Source organism: Pelophylax lessonae (genome assembly GCF_965119305.1).
Source record: "Pelophylax lessonae genome assembly, chromosome: 1".
Taxonomy (NCBI): Eukaryota; Metazoa; Chordata; class Amphibia; order Anura; family Ranidae; genus Pelophylax; species Pelophylax lessonae.
Genome location: NC_138768.1, coordinates 128,556,836 through 128,578,050, shown reverse-complemented (window position 1 = coordinate 128,578,050; position 21,215 = coordinate 128,556,836). Strand labels below are relative to the sequence as shown.

The 21,215-nt window shown below is 42.7% G+C and overlaps 1 protein-coding gene across 1 annotated transcript; it reads left to right on the top strand.

Moving 5' to 3' along the window:
- Positions 1-14,869: 14,869 nt before the first annotated feature.
- Positions 14,870-15,832, top strand: F2R (coagulation factor II thrombin receptor; the record flags this gene model as incomplete). The annotated part of the gene is made up of 1 exon (XM_082243230.1): positions 14,870-15,832. The coding sequence occupies exon 1, from the start codon at positions 14,948-14,950 to the stop codon at positions 15,830-15,832; it is 885 nt and encodes a 294-aa protein (XP_082099356.1). The 5' UTR covers positions 14,870-14,947.
- Positions 15,833-21,215: the final 5,383 nt, after the last annotated feature.

The window sequence follows — 21,215 nt, the reverse complement described above, 5'->3', positions numbered from 1 at the left end:
GACAATTTTCTCATTGTTTACTTGGATGATATCCTTATTTTTTCTGCAACCCTGGAACTGCACAGAATGCACGTAAGGAAGGTACTGGCTACTCTCAGGAAACACGGACTTTATGCAAAATCAGAAAAGTGCGAATTCGAAAAATCGTCTATACAATTCCTGGGCTTGATCATCTCAACAGATGGAGTGGCAATGGATCCTCAAAAAGTATCTGCCATCCTGGAGTGGCCTGCCCCCACAGACAAGAAAGGCATCCAAAGGTTTGTGGGTTTCGCAAACTTCTACCGGAGGTTCATCAAAGACTTTTCTCGCATCATTGCTCCCATTACCCAAATGACCCGGCAACACACCCGTTTTCAATGGTCCTCAGCAGCTCAGATGGCATTTGACAAGCTCAAAGCCCTGTTTACCTGTGCCCCTGTGTTACAACATCCAGATCCAGCCTTGCCTTACGTCCTAGAGGTCGATGCTTCGGAAGTGGCCACAGGAGCAGTTCTCTCCCAACGCCAAGGACCCAAGGCGATGCTTCACCCAGTTGCTTTTTTCTCCCGGAAGCTCAGCCAACCTGAAAGGAATTACGATGTGGGTGATCGGGAACTGCTGGCCATTAAGGCTGCTTTCGAAGAATGGCGGTATCTGTTAGAAGGTGCAGCACATCCGATAATGATATTCACCGACCACAAAAATCTTGAATATCTCAGATCGGCCAAGCGTTTGAGACCTCGACAAGCCAGATGGGCATTATTTTTTTCAAGATTCAATTTTCATCTCACGTACCGTCCGGGCTCCAAGAACGGGAATTCAGATGCTCTCTCACGGATGTTCCCTGAAACCCCTGTGGATGCCACTCCCAGCACTATCCTGTCCTCCCAAAATTTTCTCCTAATGCAACCAGATCTTAGGTCTACCCTGGAATCAGCCTCTGCCCAATGTTCTGTTCCTGAGATCCCTTCACTCGAGAAACGAGGAAAACTTTTTAGGCACAAGGACAAGATCTTTGTGCCTCAGGAAACCAGACTCGCAGTCTTTAAAACATGCCATGATCATCAACTAGCTGGCCACTTCGGGGTCCGCAAAACTCTGGAACTAATCCAACGAGCCAATTGGTGGCCAAACTTAAGGCAAGACTGTCAAAATTATGTGAACTCCTGTACAACCTGCCTTCGTAACAAGGGCAGTGTTATGTTCTGGTACCTCTGGTACCCCTTATTTCACTTTCCATTTCATGTATGCGTCCCACCATTCTCTTTTGGTAGGTGCGCATACACCTTTAAGACCGATGCTGTCATCACTGAGCGCTGCAGAGCGTCTATTTCAACCGCCGGCGTTCTCACTCACATGTTTGTTCAACCGTCATGGTTGGATCGTCCCTGTCTTAAGTCGGCATGCCAGATGTTACTCGCTCCTGTATCTCGCTACCTGAACTTGTTCCATATCTGATCCTGTGTCTCGCCACCCGATCACTCCCGGCATGCTGCTTCCACCCTTCACTCTTCAACCTGCCTTGAAGCTCATATGCTTACAAGCGTACCTCGCTGTCGGAACCTCGCTACTGATCCCTGTATCCCGCTACCGGATCACTCGCTCATACCGAACCTCTCTACTACTGCTTGCTATTAGTGATAAGTACCCCGCAGGGGAATCCTCCATAAACCTTCCTACTAAGCTTACACTATCTAGCTCTGCATATTAAGGACTGTTACTATCATCTGCACTATTATTTAGATTGCTAGCTCTTGAGCCTACTAACATCTATCCTTGCACTGGGTTAGTCTCTCCTGTATGTCATCTGCTATCCTACCACCTACTACCATACATGATTGCTAACCTATCTGCATCCTACCTGTTACCATCTATACTCTCATGAACATTTCTCTCAAGTGCTGTTCACCTATTGTCACTGTTCATACCTGTCTCTTTAGCTCATCACCACTATACTGCTATATACATCTATCACTCCAGGAACATCTTATTGAGTGTGTATATTTGTATGCTGAATCAGACAGACCACAGTGATGAGTCTTGGGAGTTGGAATTGGTATTTCAACGTATCTCTACATGAATGCTGAGTGGAGTTTTTCTGCAGCTGCAAATCCATCTTGTTTCAGAAAACGCAGGAGCGTTACAGGCAGCCACGTCCAAGCCTGGGGTCTACTAAGACCACTTCCTGTCCCAAGTCGGCCATGGGAAATGTTGTCTATGGACTTCATAGTAGAACTACCCTCTTCAGATGGATTCTCCACGATCATGGTGGTGGTGGATCGCCTATCAAAAATGGCCCACTTTTTGCCCATGATAGGTACTCCTTCGGCCATGGACACGGCACACACCTTTGTGAAGGAAATCTTAAGGCTACATGGTCTACCCAGCAGCATCGTGTCCAATCGTGGGGTACAATTTACCTCCAGATTCTGGAGGGCTCTCTGTAAGGTCTTAAACATCCAGGTCTGTTTGTCTTCAGCATACCACCCTCAAACTAACGGCCAAACTGAAAGGACTAACCAGACCTTGGAGCAATACCTCCGCTGCTTTTCCACCTTTTCCCAGGACAACTGGGCAGTCTTACTTCAGTGTGCAGAATTCGCATATAACAATTCCATCCATGCCTCCACTCATCAGTCCCCATTCTGGGCGAACTATGGATTCCACCCATCTTCTTTGCCTACACCTATGCCCGAAGCTACTGTACCTGCCGTCCAAGACAGGGTAGCCTTCATACAAGAAAACTTCCTACTCTTACAGAAAACCTTGCAAAAAGCACAAATGGATTACAAAGAATTCTATGACAAGAGGAAGAAGGACAGTCCAGCTCTGAAGGTAGGAGACAAGGTGTGGCTCTCCACAGTTAACCTTAAGTTGTCCTGCCCATCCAAAAAGCTGGGTCCGAAGTTCATTGGCCCCTTCCCGATCAAAAGGATGATCAATCCCGTGGCCTTTGAACTCTGTCTTTCAAACACATACAGGATTCACCCAGTCTTCCACGTGTCTCTGCTGAAGCTTGCAAATCCTGGCCCCTTTTCTGGAAGAGATGACTTGCCTCCACCTCCTGTTACGGTAGATGGAGAAACTGAGTACGAGGTCGAATCCATCATGGATTGCCAGAAAAGAGGAAGGCAGGTCCACTACCTAATAAAATGGAAAGGCTATGCACCAGTGGAGAGTTTGTGGGAACCGGCGGAAAACATACATGCTCCCAGACTCCTGTGAGAATTCTTCAACAGATTCCCTGAAAAGCGATCTTACTTGGGCATCCGGAGGCTGCCCCTCGGGGGGGGGGCACTGTCAGGGTACTACCAACATCTTGGCCAATCAGCGAATTTGTGCATTGGCGCGAATGCGCATGCGCGCCCAATCTCAGGCAACCGCAGTCCAGAATGTGCGTGCGCCAATGCGCGCGCGCATACGCAAGTGCGTAATGGCGCTTGGCGCCAAACGGCCTATTTAAAGCCAGCAATCACAACAACTAGTTGCTGGATGATCAACAGCCTCCCGTGTTCCCCGTGCCTTGTAAACCTGCTGATCGCGATTTCCTGTTGCCGACCCGGACTGTTTGACGTTGTTTCTCCTGGCTCCTGACCCCTTGGCTTACTCTTGGATTCCTGTTGTCTTCTCCAATACTTGACCTCGGCTCGGCTCCTGACTTCTCTCCAGCATTCTCCCAGTCTGTTCCTGTTGCACCTTGCTACTGCCTGGCTTGCCAAGGGTTTCCGGACCTGCTTGGAACTTCACAACAAGCTCTGTTCCTGCTTCCATCTGGTCATCCCAACCGGCAACCCGTGCTACTTTGGGCACAGCACTCCCTGTCCCACTTCTAGGGGTGCTCTGCACCTAGCCGCAAGGGGGAGCCCTCTCTACACTCCGGCTTCGGATCATGTACGTGACAGTACAGCTTGTATAACAGTGTAAATTTGCTGTCCCCTCAAAATAACTCAACGCACAGCCATTAATGTCTAAACCGCTGGCAACAAAAGTGAGTACACCCCCAAGTGACAATGTCCAAATTGGACCCAATTAGCCATTTTCCCTCCCCAGTGTCATGTAACTTGCTAGTGTTACAAGGTCCCAGGTGAGAATGGGGAGCAGGTGTGTTACATATTGTGTTATTGCTCTCACTCTATCATACTGGTCGCTGGAAGTTCAACATGGCACCTCATGGTGAAGAACTCTCTGAGGATCTAAAAAAAAGAATTGTTGCTCTACATTAAGATGGCCTAGGCTATAGGAAGATTGCCAAGACCCTGAAACTGAGCGGCAGCACGGTGGCCAAGACCATACAGTGGTTTAAAAGGACAGGTTCCACTCAGAACAGGCCTCGCCATGGTCAACCAAAGAAGTTGAGCGCACGTGCTCTGCATCATATCCATAGGCTGTCTTTGGGAAATAGATGTATGAGTGCTGCCAGCAGTGCTGCAGAGGTTGAAAGGGTGGGGGGGTCAGCCTGTCAGTGCTCAGACCATACTCCGCACACTGCATCAAACATGGCTGTCGTCCCAGAAGGAAGCCTCTTCTAAAGATGATGTACAAGAAAGCCTGCAAACAGTTTGTAGAAGACAAACAGACTAAGGACATGGATTACTGGAGCCATGTCCTGTGGTCTGATGAGACCAAAATAAACTTATTTGGTTCAGATGGTGTCAAGTGTGTGTGGCAGCAACCAGTTGAAGAGTACAAAGACAAGTGTGTCTTGCCTACATGGTCTGGGGCTGCACGAGTGCTTCCGGCATTGGGAAGCTACAGTTCATTGAGGGAACCATGAATGCCAACATGTACTGTGACATACTGAAGCAGAGCATGATCCACTCGCTTCGGAGACTGGACCTCAGGGTAGTATTCCCCCATGATAATGACCCCAAACACACCTCCGAGAGGACCACTGCCTGCTAGAGAAGCTGAGGGTAAAGGTGGTGGACTGGCCAAGCATGTTTCCAGACCTAGACCCTATTGAGCATCTGTGGGGCATCCTCAAATAGAAGGTGGAGGAGCACAAGGTCTCTATCATCCTCCAGCTATGTGGTGTTGTCATGAAGGAGTGGAAGAGGATTCCAGTGGCAACCTGTGAAGCTCTGGTGAACTCCATGCCCAAGAGGGTTGAGGCAGTGCTGGGAAATAATGGTGGCCACACAAAATATTGACACTTTGGGCCCAATTTGGACATTGCCACTTAGGGGTGTACTCACTTTTGTTACCAGCAGTTTAGACATTAATGGCTGTGTGTTGAGTTATTTTGAGGGAACAGCAAATTTACACTGTTATACAATCTGTACACTAACTACTTTACATTGTCGCAAAGTGTCATTTCTTCAGTGTTATTACTTTAAAAGATATAAAAAAATATTTACAAAAATGTGAGGGGTGGACTCACTTTTGTGAGATACTGTGTGTGCATATATATAAAATCAGACCCAGTGTTTTTAATATGCATCATATGTTATTTATTAATATAGATAAACCCCCCTGCTTCATTATGTTTTTATTTGTTTTCTGACACTGGCTGTCAGAATACACCTGAACAGTGTTTGCATCTGATTGGATGCAGGTACTGTTCACTGGATCATTTCATGACTGGCTTCTCCAAAAAAGTTCAATAGAACAAATGACTTTTTTTAATGGAATAATGCCAGCAGGGCCATACACTGAATTTCAGCTGAGCCAGCAGCAATAACCTGAAATGTGAGCAGTATATGGCCAGCTTTATTGGTGGTTATATCATGAGAACTGCTGCTTAAAGCGGAGTTCCGGCCACAACATTTTTTTTTCAATAAAAATACCCCCAGGACAGTCAGGGCTAGTACATTCCACAATGGATAGCCTCTGTACTGTCCTGGGTCGCACTTACCTTTTAGAAGAAATACTTACCTTGAACATTTCTTCTCCATCGCTGCCATCTCGGATGTGGGCAGCCAAAGCCAGCGCGTCCTCTTTCGTGTCCTCTTCTCCCAGAATGCGCCTGCACCGGCCCCGTTTGTCACTTCCGGGGCAGGCGCGTCATCCCTCCACAGCTTCTGGACATGCCCAGAAGCTGTTTAGCAGGGAATGACGTGCCCGCACCGGAACTGACGAGCGGGGCCGGTGCAGGCGCATTGATCACTTCCTCTTTGCATTGATTCCTGGGAGCTGAACGACATCGCTCCCAGGAATCAATGCAAAGAGGAAGTGACTGCGCCGGCCGCGGCCGCAGGGTGAGGAAGTGGAAGAAAGGTGAGTATGTTTTTCTTCAATAACAAGGTAAGCAAACAAAAACAAAATCGTAACTATCCATTTCTTCTTTAGGTGACAAAGAGCAAGCGGATGGCCAAAATCGATTATGTGTCTAATCAGTCTTATATCAGAAATGTACAATGTAATAGTTAGAATAAAACTATCTAACCAATATCTCTCTTCCATATCTGATTTCTGATACTTTGTTTCAGCCAATAATACAGAACTGAACAACAATGTTTCCACCACTGACTTTGATTATGGAGTATATGGAGGTCCAATAAAAGGTACACTGTGATGTGTTACAGTCCTAACATCATATATTGTATATCACTTTTTGTACATAAAAAAATGACCATTTTTTTTTCTTGCATTCCAGCTGCTTCCTTTCCCTTCTTCGGTAGTGAGTTACCATACAATTTACCAGGTATGTCAAAAAGGTAAACATTATGTACACAACACCTGCATAACCTATGTGCAGGACTGGAGTTCCATCACTGGGGCCTGTAGGCACGCAACCTTTGGCACACCTTTCAATACCCCTCTACTTTAGTCATCTCTTTACAAAATATATATATATATATATATATATATATATATATATATATATATATTTTTTTTTTTTTTTTGTTTTATTGGCTCCAAGTTGGCTACAGATATGCAACAATAAATGTATATGAGATGACTGAATGCCTGCTGATGATGGCAAACATGCATGACTAATAACTATACTGGGAAATGCCATTTGATCATCCCTGCTATCTAAAGGGAACGGGCCTACTTTGCTTAGTGGTACAGTAGTCAATTGTGGAGTTACAGATTGTAACCAGACATACTGTACAGTATATTACTATATACCTTCGTACAATTAATGGTGACTTTTTTCTATGTAATTTTTAATAGTATTTATTGGGGGGGGGGGGGGGGTGGGGATACGGGGCATCCAGCTGTAGTGATGGACGGCGAGAGATGTAGCTGTGCGCTAGACCCTCCCATATCTAGATGGGGGTGGAGTGGAGGGCAGTGTAAATCAGATATAAGAGTGATGAATGACGTGCCTTCCCATCTCTGAAGACGTCAGTGTAATGACGAAACGCATAAGATGGAACGCACGTAGTGACGTCACGTGGAGATAGTGGAACACAAGACAGAAGCTATACTGCCCTCCACTTCATCTCCGGTCCATGACCAGTCAAATGCATGGTTTTTAAACTTTTAAACCTTTTAATCTTTTGTCACCATTGTGGATCATTTAAACCCATGGATGGGAATAAAATTATTAAATTTACTACACTATCCGGAGCCTTTTTCTTCTCTTGCCCTTCATCCGTGCTGTGCACAAGGAGAGCTGGAGAGATCACATACAGATTGCTGTCCTTGGTCGGAGTGACTATACTGGATAACAGCCACTATTCCGACCAGTGCTGCATGGTCTTAATGCTATACAGCAGCCAAGACCAACAACATTTGGTGAGCGGCCTATTCATAACCACTTTTGGATTCTTTCTGTCGGTGAAGTCTAGTCATTACATGGCTGACAGGGAAGATTACTTCTAGCACCTGCACTTTACTTTGCAGAGAACTGTTTTCTATATGCACAAGATACATCATCAAGTTTGCATTGGACTATTTATTGGTTGTTATCACAGTCCTATATATCACCATCTCTAATATTTATCTATTTAGCTTTTTTATTTATATTTATTAACTAATTAATTTTTCTAGACATGGAGCACTTTTATTAATATCATGGTATATTTATACACATATGCACTTTATATGAATTTATGCAATTTCTTTATTATGTTGTATTGAGTATTTATGTACAATATTCATTTTAGGCAAGCACTGAAGGTAGCTCGTCAATGAATGGCTAAATATTTTTTCATATATTGTATATCACTTTTTGTACATAAAAAAATGACGTTTTTTTTATTTCATGCCTTCCAGCTGCTTCCTTTCCCTTCTTCGGTAGTGAGTTACCACACAATTTACCAGGTATGTCAAAAAGGTAAACATTATGCACACAACACCTGCATAACCTATGGGCAGGGATGAAGTTCCATCACTGGGGCCTATAGGCACGCAACCTTTGGCACACAGTTCAATACCCCTCTACTTTGGTCTTCTCTTAACAAAAAATATATATATTTTTTGTTTTATTGGCTCCAAGTTGGCTACAAATATGCAACAATAAATGTATATGAGATGCCTGAATGCCTCCTGATGATGGCAAACATGCATGACTAATAACTACACAGGGAAAGGCCTTAGTGGTACAGTAGTCCATTGTGGAATTATAGATTGTAACCAGACATACAGTATATTACTATATTCCTTTGTCTCCAAATATACTGTAAGACAAGAGTAAATAGAAAAGGCAGTTATTTTACTATGGTAAAAAGTACAATGGAGCAAAATACACTTCTTCACAGGAACATATATAAATTTTGAACTAAAGATTCACTATTAATAGAAGCAAAAGAATGCAAATCTGTCCATGGTGCACTCTCACTACTAAGTGGGACATGCCGGGATGTGACAGGCACATGCAAGGACAACCAGTTTGATGGGGGTACCCTGAAATTATTTGCATTCACTTGCTTCAGCTAACATCAGACTAATAATATCTGGCTTCTTGCTAGTGGGAACATTTGATCCTATATAAAAGGGAGACATCTACTACCAACAGTGAGTGTTTTGTTGGAAATTTCATATGTTCCTTTGAAGATGTGGATTTTGCTCCAACCAGAACCAGCATATGCAAAAAAACAAATGCAATAATTTAGAGGCTGTCTGAAAGGTTGAGTGCAGTATAACACTTTTGATATTTGCATTTATTCTAGAGGTTTATGCATTTGATGGGAAAGAAAGGAGGACAGAGAAATTTGGTTCACAAAGAGGGAGAGTCCCTCCAAGAGCAGGAGTGAGCTGTGTATATATTTGTGGCACTTTTTTGGTTTCATTCTTCTTTAATCATACTCAGTGAAGATATTATTTCTATATCTACCAGCAAATGGAGCGAGATACCGGGGAAGATATTTGGCTTTACCTTGAAACCCACAGGTTCAGGGTTTGTGGTCCTGGTGAACTATTGCAGGAATTTGCCAGAACCAATTCTTACTAACCATCATGCACTGTCTGGCCTTTGAACTTGGATCACCTGACTTCGAGGGGCCAATGATGGGTGCTTTGTTTTGTGCCAGCACCCTCACTTTAAAAGTGTTGGTGGCCAGCAATCATTTGTCAATCATGTTTAGGAAGTAGTTGAGCTGATAGCAACGCATTTCTCTTCTTCTCCCAGATAGAGAGCAGCCAGCCATAGTCCTGCAAACCAGCAATGAGGAATCAGCAGAATTATATAATCATGATCACTGACTTGCTGCAGGAGGATGATCTTGGTCAAGTTCAAGCATTCCTTCTTTTAGATATTGAGGATGAGGAGGTTAGTGCCATGATCATTGAGTGGGGGGACATCAGGCAGGAAACTGCAAGAGAGAGTAATGATTAGCAGCTGAAGCTTACTGCAGTGTGGGCTCCAGCCTTGAGTAGGGATGGATATTGAGGTAGCAGACTGCAGCGGAGCTCCAATAACCAGCCTAAGTATAACTGCTGTATACTCCTTGAAGCTGAGGAAGTACTAAAATATCCCCCCCCTGCCCCAGTAACTGACGACACACAGTTCTGGGAGTCAACTGGTTTATTGAACACTCTCACACAATATTTATAACACGGGGAAGCATCCCCCTCCCAGTCAGATTACCCCATGAGGTCAGGGGTTGCAGATCAAATTGTATACAGAAATATAATTAACATTAACACAAACAGTATACTATTTCCACTGAGCAACTAACAGATGACAATTATTCAATCAACCTTAGCCAATTAAGCAGCAGACGGCCATCCTTGAGCTCCTGGAATACAATACACATTATCTCAACACACATCTAAGCATTGCTTTGAATATTTAGGAGTCACAGACTTCATGGCAACAGGCTATAGGTCTCACAGTGTAAAGTGGGATTAAATCTTCATATTTCTTGAGAGGTATTGTTGATAAATATATCACTGTCCCACTTGAAGCAATCAAAACCATACTCTCAGTGTCCTCAGTGTCCATTCCGCTACACAGACCATCCAAACTTTCCTGTCGTTTTTAGATTTGTTGTGACTGCTACTTCCTTTGGTCAAATAGAGCTTATTACCGCTAATACCCCTTGGGGAAAAAAAATCTGATTTTGCAGCCAAAAAAATCTAAAAAGCCTTTACTTTCTAGTTGAAATCAACTATATTGGGACCCTACTGCTAAAGCTAGCTAAATGTAAAAGTTAGAAAGTCAATTACACATCCAAAAATGTGATGCCGGAATACAATATCAATGATGCTGTCCAGTACAACTTGACCCCTGCTTAACTGATGCTAATGGCACAACAGAATTGCTTCCATTAGGCAAGCTCTATAGGCCATTCATTAGATGCATTCCCTCCATCCAGAAAGGTCCCCTAGACCCTGCTGTAATCCCAACCATTCATAACAAAGTTTTAAGGGGTCTGTTTGGACTCCTGATATTTCACTAAAGCCTGGTTACAGTAATGTTGAAAAGAAATATAAAAAAAAAAAAAAAAAAACAGAAATCAAACACCCATACCACACACTTACACATATATTGCATGTGCAGTACACACTACACACATTGTGGCAATGCATGTTTCATGTGTTGGTCCATTGTGGGTCACCAACACTCTATGGGCCCATTCAAACCAGCAGGCACAGGTTATAGTGCAAATAACATACAGGCACTCAGGTGCACTGTGCATGTGCCCTGCAGTGCATTCATTTAAATCTTTACGCTACATGGAGAAAATATGTATGCCTGCATAATTTTATTGCAACATACATCAAAGCAGTGCACACAGTGCCAGGACAAGATCGTCCAGTGCCCAGGGCAAAGATGCCAAACGGCATCCCCTTCCCCCATTCATGATGTGCAAGTTTAGAGGGTCCTACACTCAGTAAACCATTGCACCCAGGGCAACCTCCCCTCCCGCTCACCCCTTGTCCCGGCCCTAAGTGCACACATGGGAGTGTAGTTCCAGCATTACCACAACCCATGGGTGAGAAGCCTAAGGAGGTGATTGTTTGCTGAAATTGACATTTAGGGCCAATTCACACCAGAAACTGCATGCCATGCACATTTTTTCATGCACATTTGCATGCATTTGATATGTGTTTCTATGCGTGTTTACATGCAGTTGATACACTTCCTTCTTCTTTCTTTAGTTTTTTATGTGCACTTGCGTTTGCATGTTTACAGTGCAGAAAAATGCAGCATGCTGTACTTTTTTTCATTGCACTTTAATGGTGCAAACTATGTCCATAGGATAACCTGGAAGTTTGAATTATTTTGGACTATTTATGCAGTTGAAATGCAGTCCAACTGCATCTAGTGTGAATGGGCCCTTAAAGTTACATTAAAAAGCCTCTTCTCCCATCATATAGTATGCTTGAAAAGATTACTTTTTTCTTTGCTAAATGTCCCTAATGGCAGTGTCAAGATTTCAATTCCCTATAGGTTGTCTATTAGCCTTGAAAAAGGACAGTATTTAGTATTAAGTCTTCCCCCCTCCCCCCATAGACTTCAATGGGATTCATTGCTCATTTTGGTTTTCATGAACCAATCAAAAACCATTCAACGCACTGCCACAAATCCATATTGCCATTCCTATGAGTGTCTGACTGTGGTCAGAAAGTAGAAAGCATAGCAACCAGTTATCATTGATATTTAGACAGATGAAAATACATACGGTATATAAGAGCTGTTTTACCTGTCAAAGCATTTGGATATCTGTCTATTCATTTCTATGATTTACACAGCCCTGCCACAAAGCACATCTCTGTCTGAAGACCAGATTTTTCTTAGCTCTAGCTTAGTAATAAAAATAGGTCTTATCCCCACCAACAACCAGTGAATGAACAGAGAAGGATACGCAGTTAACTAATTGCTTGGTGAAAAATGTCTAAAGAATAGAAGTGAGAAATGAATGAACAAACAAAAAACATGAGGAGGTAAAAATGAATAAGTCCAAGGTAAAACAATGTATCAAGTCCACAGTTGTGTTCAAAGTGTATCCAATCCAAAGTGCAACTGTGTGTTGCTAAAAATACACAGTTGTGCTCTTTGAAAAGTTCATTAACAAAAATAAATAAATGCAAACTGAAACAATACATCAAAACCACAGATGTGTTCAGAGTGTGTCCAGTCCAATGTGCTCAAACAATGGTCTCCACACGTGTTAATGTAACTGAATGAGATCTTTGAACCCACCACCAGGGTAAATCTAGCTGCTTACCAGAAACACCGACCCTAAATTAGAAGAGATTGGCATGGCACATTAGTATAACAATAGATTATCCGATTGTGGGGTGTCAATGGTACTCCACATCAGACTGGAACTATGTAATTCTCATCCTGTAGGTCTATATTAGAGCTGCACGATTCTGAATAAAATTAGAATCACAATTGTTTTGCTTAGAATAAGCATAACATCATCTTTCACATATACAAAATAAAATATTGCAACAACTGCCATTTTATTCTCTAGGGTCTATACTAAAAAAATATATATAGTGTTTAAGAATTCTAAGTATTTTTCTAGCAAAAAATAATGATTTTACCTTGTAAGCAACAAGTATCAGAAATAGGCTTAGTCTTTGGGTGGTTAAACTGACCTAATTTACAGACCAAATTTAATCCCTTTGATCTAAAAGAACCAAATGATACATTGTTTATAGTTATCTCTCAGCTCTGAGCAATGTTGATAAACATTTGCCAGAGGCTCTTATGGTTTTTTTCTTTTTTTTTTTTACAGCTGTGAGTAAGCAGAGAACGGCTCTGCAGTGTATGAATCGTGGAAATGCTGGATTAAGATCGTGAGGGGGGGTTGTATTGAGATTGCAATTTTTAAACGATTAATTGTGCTTTAGGGCTCTTTCACACGGGCGATACGATCCGATCCGCCTGTCAGTTTTTTAGGCGGATCTGATCGGATCCTCCATGCAGCTCTATGGGGCAGCGGACACCCGCTGCCATCCGTATCCGATTCTGTCCATGAAATCTGGACGGATGGAAACCCTTTTTTTTAATCCGTTCAGGGATCGGATCGGATGAGAGCGGACAGGCGGTCCGCTCTCATCCGATCCCCCATAGAGAGCAGTGGGAGCTGTGACACCTCCCTCTCCGCACTGCAAGCGGAGATGGAGCTATCATCCGCCGGCTCAGCTGGGATCTGGGATAAAAAAAATTATTTTCGTTCTATAAAATATTACTACCATCCCCCTCCTATGAAGATGAACAAAGGCAGACAAATTTGATGTCCAGCCTGGGTGGCAACCTTGACTTTCTACATAGATACAGTGAAGGAGTGAATATACAAGCTACCTAGGTACAGAAAATGTGTTATCCATGGGATAATCAGGTGAAAGAAAGAAAGCCTGAAATTATTTTTATTAATAATTCTTTTTTTTCAGTTACTTATATAGCGCTGTCAATTTACGCAGCGCTTTAAATAAAATTCTAATTCGGTGACCTCATCTAAGGAATATGTAAACTGTAACATATTTACATTTTTTTTAGATACATTTAGGTTCCCTGACTTTAAGGCTAAGTCCCACTCAAATTGATCAATAAGGGTGACCTCATTGAACAGGGGGGGGGACTCGTGGATGAGATTTGTGTGAAACTTCATTCAAAAGTCATGAAATGCTAGCTTTTGGTAAATTTCCACCTGGAAAAAACAAGTGAATAGAAGAGAATATTCTAGCTTTAAAAAATTTGAATCTTGGGGTTTCTACTGTTAAAGGCTAAGTTCACCCTCCTTTACATAAAAAATAATATATGCACACCTTTTTGCAGGGAGAAAAAAAACTTGCATTTATTCTTTTTTTTAAAAAACAGGAGCCTGGAAAGCATTGTACCAGCAGATTGCGGGTGCAAGGTCAGGATCCTTCACACACTGCCTATAGTTCTGTTGTCCGTACCTCTCTTTGAACTGTCATTGCAGAGCTGTATGCAGTGTGAATAAACAATGGGCTTGCTGATCAGTGCTCAGTTCATTCAAACTACAAGTACATCTTGCACGGCAGTTTAATAATTCACAGGAAACTGTAAATGAATGATGAGGCTGCATGAGCCAAGCCCAGCTCCCCTACGCAACTTTTATAAAGTGACAGCGTGTGCGGGGAGAGAAAACCTCCACCTGCTGTCACAGGAAGAATTGGGAGGAGAAAGTACAGGAGCTGGAACATTTACATGTTCCACCCTAAAAATGGGTAGAACATATAACGTGTTCCGAAGGTGAACTTTTTATTTAGGTAAGTCATTTACTTTTAAAATGTAAAATGAATGACAGGTTTACTAATAAAATCAGTAGCCATTTCATTAAGTTATTAAACACAATCTGCGGTAATATTGCTATCTTAAAGAGACTCTTCACCCAATGTTGATATTTCAGCAATACATATTTTTAAATGCATTCTGTGCTTCATACAGTAATATTAAATCATCATAGTTTATTCATGATGCAGCCTATTGTTTTTGAGAATGAGTAATTTTGTTTTTTTTGCCTCCTTTTGATTAGACAATGAAAACATTATGAATTCTACCCAATACTACCTCTCCAGTCTGTGGTTGACCAAGTTTGTGCCATCGGTGTACACCCTGGTGGTTGCTGTGTCTTTGCCCCTGAACGTCATGGCAATTATTGTGTGTGTGTTCAAGGTAAAAATCAAAACTCCAGCAGTGGTCTATATGCTAAATCTAGCGACTGCCGATGTCCTCTTTGTTAGTGTGCTGCCATTCAACATCGCTTATAGGTTCTTTGGAAACAACTGGAATGTTGGGGATGGAATGTGTCGCTTTGTCACTGCTGCCTTTTACTGTAATATGTACTGCTCCATCCTGCTCATGACAAGCATCAGTGTGGACCGGTTTGTGGCTGTGGTATACACAATGAAGGCTCTTACCTGGAGAACAAAGAAGAGAGCCTGGATGGTCTGCTTCTTCATCTGGATAATATCAATAGCCAGCTCACTACCTCTTCTTATTTCCAAACAAACTATGCATATAGGCCCACTAAACATTACAACTTGCCATGATGTCTTGAATGTGGGGGAAATCCGGAACTTCTATATGTATTATTTCACCACCTTTTCTTTAGTCTTCTTCTTCTTGCCATTGATTATTACCACTATCTGCTACATCAGCATCATCCAGAGACTGAGCACCAAAGATATTGAGAATTCTTATAAGAAAACAAGAGCGTTGATCCTTGCCGCTGTAGTCTTTTTTGCTTTCCTGATTTGCTTTGGTCCAACCAATGTCATCTTTTTAATTCATTATCTTCATTTCCGTAACAACATTGATGAGTCTATGTATTTTGCCTATATTCTGTGTACCTGTATCAGCAGCATCAGCACCTGTCTCGATCCACTCATCTATTACTACGCTTCTTCAAGGTATCGGAAGCATGCATACAGTTTGCTGAGCTGTAAAAAGGTAAATGCAGTGCTGTCAGCAACAGCAAAGCTAACTGGACAGAAGGAACCTTCTACAGAAAACACTTCTACTCAATATTAGTAACCCAATATGTACAACTGAACAATCAATTTTGCAAATCTAAAACCGTTTTTTTTTTCTTTGTGGTTTTATGTACAGCAGGAAAGATATGTACCCCATGTACGGTTACTATTTATGACTGTCCTTGCTATGGAGATTCACCATCTTTAATTGCCCTAGTGATCAACAGAAAGTGATGGAAAATGTAAAAACTGTACAGTTTTCACCAGACCTGGAATGAAGGGGAATCTTTTCAAGGGGCAACCTGTTATAGTGACAACTAAGAGGAAATTTCCTCTCATGTCTGGGAGATTTCCTGACACTTTCTGTTGTGTTTCTAGGACAAGAAGTGAAGGGAAATATTCCCAGTGCAAAACAGATAGTAAAAAATACCCAACAAATGTTTTAACTATTCCCTATTATGGCCAACACTACATAAAAATTGGGTAAAAGGCACAGGGCACCACTGCAGGGCACAAAGTACTAAACCATCAGGATCTCTGCATAGTGTAGCCAATTATGATGAACCAAGGGGTTGCCCAGAACTGCTTGATGGCCGTCCCACATCAGAGGGATGTAACAGCTCCTGATATGCAGATGGGATGGGCAAGAGAAAATGGACCAGGGGTATCAGGTATTAAAGAATTTCTCCTTCATATTGTACAAAGAGGCCATCAGGCTATCCATGTGTTTGATATATCATTGACTTTGGCCAGCCACAAGGAGATTGAAGGGGTGATAGGGCTGAGGAAGGGATTGAGAACAGTATCTGATAAGTCATTGTAAATATGTATATATTTTATTTATTATGTGTATATTTTATTTAATATGGCCAGGACTAAAATATTTTTACAAAATATGTAGCACTGCCCCCACAGGGGTTGCTGAGTGTGTTCAGATCCTCCTCACTTCCTAGACCTTGAGTCCCTTCCAACCCGACTGACACTATAGGTTCCATTAGAATGAGCAGAAAGTCAACAACAAAGGTTCAATGAAGAAAGATAAGTTTTAGGCTTGGTTAACACTGGGGCGGCTTCAAAGTCACCCGACTCTGAAGCCGCCCCATGCAGTGCGACTTCAGAGGGGCTTGCAAACGACTTCTCTAATAGAAGTCAATGCAAGTCGCCCCCAAAGTAGTGCAGGAATCTTTTTCTTAATCGGAGCAACTTGAGTTGCTCCAATTAGAACAGTTCCATTGCTCTGAATAGAGCGTGACTTGTCAGACGGCTAAGTCGCTTGACAAGTTGCCCCAGTGTGAACCGGGACTTACTGTCCATAAGCAGAAAAGGAACAATTGCAAATTTAACACAAACTAACGGAATAAGCAAAAGTAACCAAGCTGAGTCTCCGAGTCTTAAAACCCAAATATCACATAGAACCCAAGACTCAGAGTCACAGATAAACTATTGCAAATATATTAATACTTTGAATGAGGAAAAATATATTTGTTGGTATCTAAATAGATTATTCCTCCTTTAAAGATTTGAGAGTGACCAAACAGATATAAACAGATATTATTAGCGTTTTGCAGAATACCCAATGAAATATGATTCAGCTCAGTTGCTCTATCTCTATAATGCAATATAACCTAATAGAGTGCACTCTGTCACCTATAGGGGGCCCCCTTTCCTATTGATTGTATGAGTCTTCTTCTGGGCAAGGCCTTGCTTATCTTTGCCGGCAGGGAAGCTCTTTAATCATAGAATATTTGTAATCCAGTGTTAGAAAGGGAAATATTTCTAATCCAATAAGTAAAAGGAGATATTACTATCCAAGCTCTGTTTAGGATGTATTCAGTCAAGAAGCTGGTGTGATTAATTAAGGCCTTCTGGTCCGCCCCGCACTATTACTACCTGCAGTGTCCCAGGGCAACCGTTACACAGCAGAGAAGTTCCCTCTGTATTTGTACTGTGTCACAGGCCTGTCCCAATACTGTAGTTGTGAGCCACAATGTTTGATGTATCAGATGTCTCTCACCCAATTCGTTGGTGTCCTTGCTCAGCAGTCCTCCACACCAGGCCGGTCACCTCCGGTAACACCCGCTGCCTCTCTTCGGGGTCTCTGCTATCAGTCCATCACCCTTCTCCGTGACACACGCCACCTCTCCAAGCTGTCTTCCGCTAGGCCCGCGGCCTCTCCTTTCCTGCGCTCCGCAGCAGCTCTTTCCTCCGTCCGCACAGCACGCTGTCCTCGAGGCAAGAGAGTGAACCGTTGGTCCCGCCCCCAATTTATAGGCTCTCCCAATAGTCTCTGCGGAACCCACCGCTCCCTGGGAGTATCCTTCCAACCAATACGCTGTCCAGTCTTCACTAGCTCCAAGACTACATTTCCCACAATTCAACACACCAACATCTTGACAGAGACCCAGGTATTAAAGAGATAATACATCAGCCTTAATTATGCCGGAATGGATTTCTTCACCTGGCTACATAAAGATGTAATATTGTATGTGAAATTTTAATATCATGATAAGGATGTCAGCAGGTGGAGCTCTTGACTCCTTGTCATGTACTGTATTTTTTTGTCATTGAAATTAAAGTATTCAAATGTTCTTAACAGTCAGCATATGGGCTATAAAACAAGCCATCGCTCACCTCTGTATCTGCAGGCATTATGGAGCGTCTCATACTCAAAGTTCTCAGCATAAGCATTGTAATTGATGAAATTCTGTCAGCAGCTTTGCTCCCCCTTCCCCCCTTCAGCAGTTCCCTGCCTTTTAATCTTTAAGGAATTGTGTCGCCTGTTGCTTGCACTGTGGTTCCCGGATTGGAACATCGTAGGGGCATTCTGATCCTGCTTCTGTACCTGTTTCCTAGACTCCTTCTGCCTGCATCTGTTACTCCGATCTTGATGCCTCTACCTGTTCACTTTGTACCTGATACCTGCTCTGACCTGTCACACCCACTACACTTCCGGTTAGACCTTGCCTTACATTTTCTCTCCCATTTCTTGTATATGCCATATCATGGTTAGATTTTTAGCTTGGTATTTTGTTTAGTAGGTTTCACTTGTAACATGTGTTTTTCACTATTGCATCTATAAGTTTTGTGGTATTGGATGGTTGTGCTTTTGTTGTTAATAAATCTTCTTATAATTGTACTTAGTTTTGGTCCAATCTCTTTTGTACAGCTACACAGATATGGTCACCCCTGCTCTTGCTAAATATCAGCACTTGGTATTCTAACAGGTAAACACAAAGCAGGAGCTGCTCCACAGTACCTGCAGCTATAGAGGTTAAACGAAAAGTATTGGTTTGTAAAGATTAAACATTCACATTCACCTCTATGCTGCAGGACCAGTGTGATGTTGCAGCTGTCCCATGTCAGCTCTAACCCTGAGACCTGAGCCATTATATTACCACGAATAAAAAATACCATAAAAACCATGCGGCACCAAATAATCAGAAAATGTGCATTTAAATTAAAAAAAAAAAAAAAGCACTTATATAGCGTCAATCTGAATCTGTCTTATAGGGTCCCGAGTACATTCCATGCAGAAATCTTCCACCAACCCTAACAAATCCTCTCCGTGTGTGAAGATCACCAGATCCCATCACCTTAAAAATAGTGAACACTCACCAGACCATAAGCTGTAACAAATACAGCAGTCACAGGCAGAGATCCCTTCCAGACACATATGCACAAATCTTAGAGCAGCTCCCTTTGACAGCACCAGGGCCCAATTCCAGCTACAATACATAAAGCTCAGCAAGGAGCCAGTAAAAGCTGGTAATAGTGTAGTATTTAAATAAAGTTAAGGCAAATTCACAATACAGGTACAGAAGCAGCCAAATACAATGATATAAACACATGGAAACTCACTTAGAAGACTGCTGCCAACCTAGGTCACACAGTGGCGTGACATCAGCATAAAGACTTCTCTCCAACGTGTTTTGTCAAATCAGACGCTCTCAAGAGCCATGACAGCTAATCGCTCAGTTCTCAGCCTACTCAGAGCAGAGAGCAGTAACTGTCAGTGCTGCGTGCTGAGAGGTGAAACCAACTGTCAATTGGGCATCTGGATGGTTCCAGACAGGGCTTTTTTTCAGCTGGAACTTGGTGGAACTCAGTTCCACCACCTTTGGCTCAGACTCTCTGCTCCCTGCTCACCACCGCTATTACTTGTCCGGCTTCTGTGTCTACAAATGACAGCTTGTCTCCTGAGTGGCTCCCACTGAATGCAGAATTGGGACAAGGCAGATGCAGGAGCCCGGGATGCAGTGCGGATGCCAACACCCCCCCCCCCCCCCTCACTGGAAGATCTCCCTGCAAGTGAGAGGCAGAGCTAGCTACAGTACATGGGGAGGTACTAGAGAAGAAGAGGGATGAAAGTGAGATGTGGATAGGGGGTGCAGAGGTAAGCAGCTGTGAAAGAAGGCTGATCTCTGCATTCTGTGTGCAGTGCACCCCTGAACTCTGCACCATGTATGTAGGTCACCCCTGAAATCTGCACCATGTACGTAGCTCACCCCTGAACTTTTCTCCATGCACATAGCCCACCCCTGAACTCTTCACCATGTACATAGCCCACCCCTGAACTCTTCACCATGTACATAGCCCACCCCTGAACTCTTCACCATGTACATAGCCCACCCCTGAACTCTGCACCATTAATGTATGCCACCCCTGAACTCTGCACTATGTACATAGCCCACCCCTGAACCCTTCACCAAGTACGAAGCGCACCCCCGAACTCTGCATGTAGCGCAACTCTGAACTTTGTGTGTAACACCCCCTGAACTCTGCACTCTGTACTTACTATGTACTCTACTGTGCACTCCTGGCATTTAATGCCCTTTAAGACCTTCCCACTGTTGGTGAAATTTTACCAAACCCACTATTTGATGCGGTTTGGGTGGTGTGTGTGTGTGTGTGTTATAGAGGGCTGTGGCTGAGTTCCTGCACCTATTGTATGAGAAAAAAAAAAGCCCTGGTTCCAGACAATATTATCAGGATCCTTCCAGAGCCAGGATCTGCTTGATTGTTTTGTCATTTTACATTGAGTAGAGAAGGGGTAACCCCCCCATTGGAATATATATATTTTTTGTTGCCTGTGTCATGCTGTAGAAATTTCTCTTCACTTCATGTTCAAATGAGGCATCAGGAAATGAAAAGACATTTCTCCAAAGTGAATATAGAGACATTTGCTTCTGATGTACAGAAAAGAAACGGGTAAAAGGGTGTATCCAACACTGATATGCATAACAGAAAATACAGAAAAACTTTTCATATTTACTAAGGGAGTTGAGAAACTCTACATAATAAATAGTGTGAATATTCACTCAGTTATCTATTCGTGTGCAGTTGAAAAATAGTAAATAGAAATTTGATCTTCTCGTGTTTGAATAATCAAAGTGAGAATTCACACAATTTATTGTGCAAATATCCCTAGCTCCTTTAGTAAA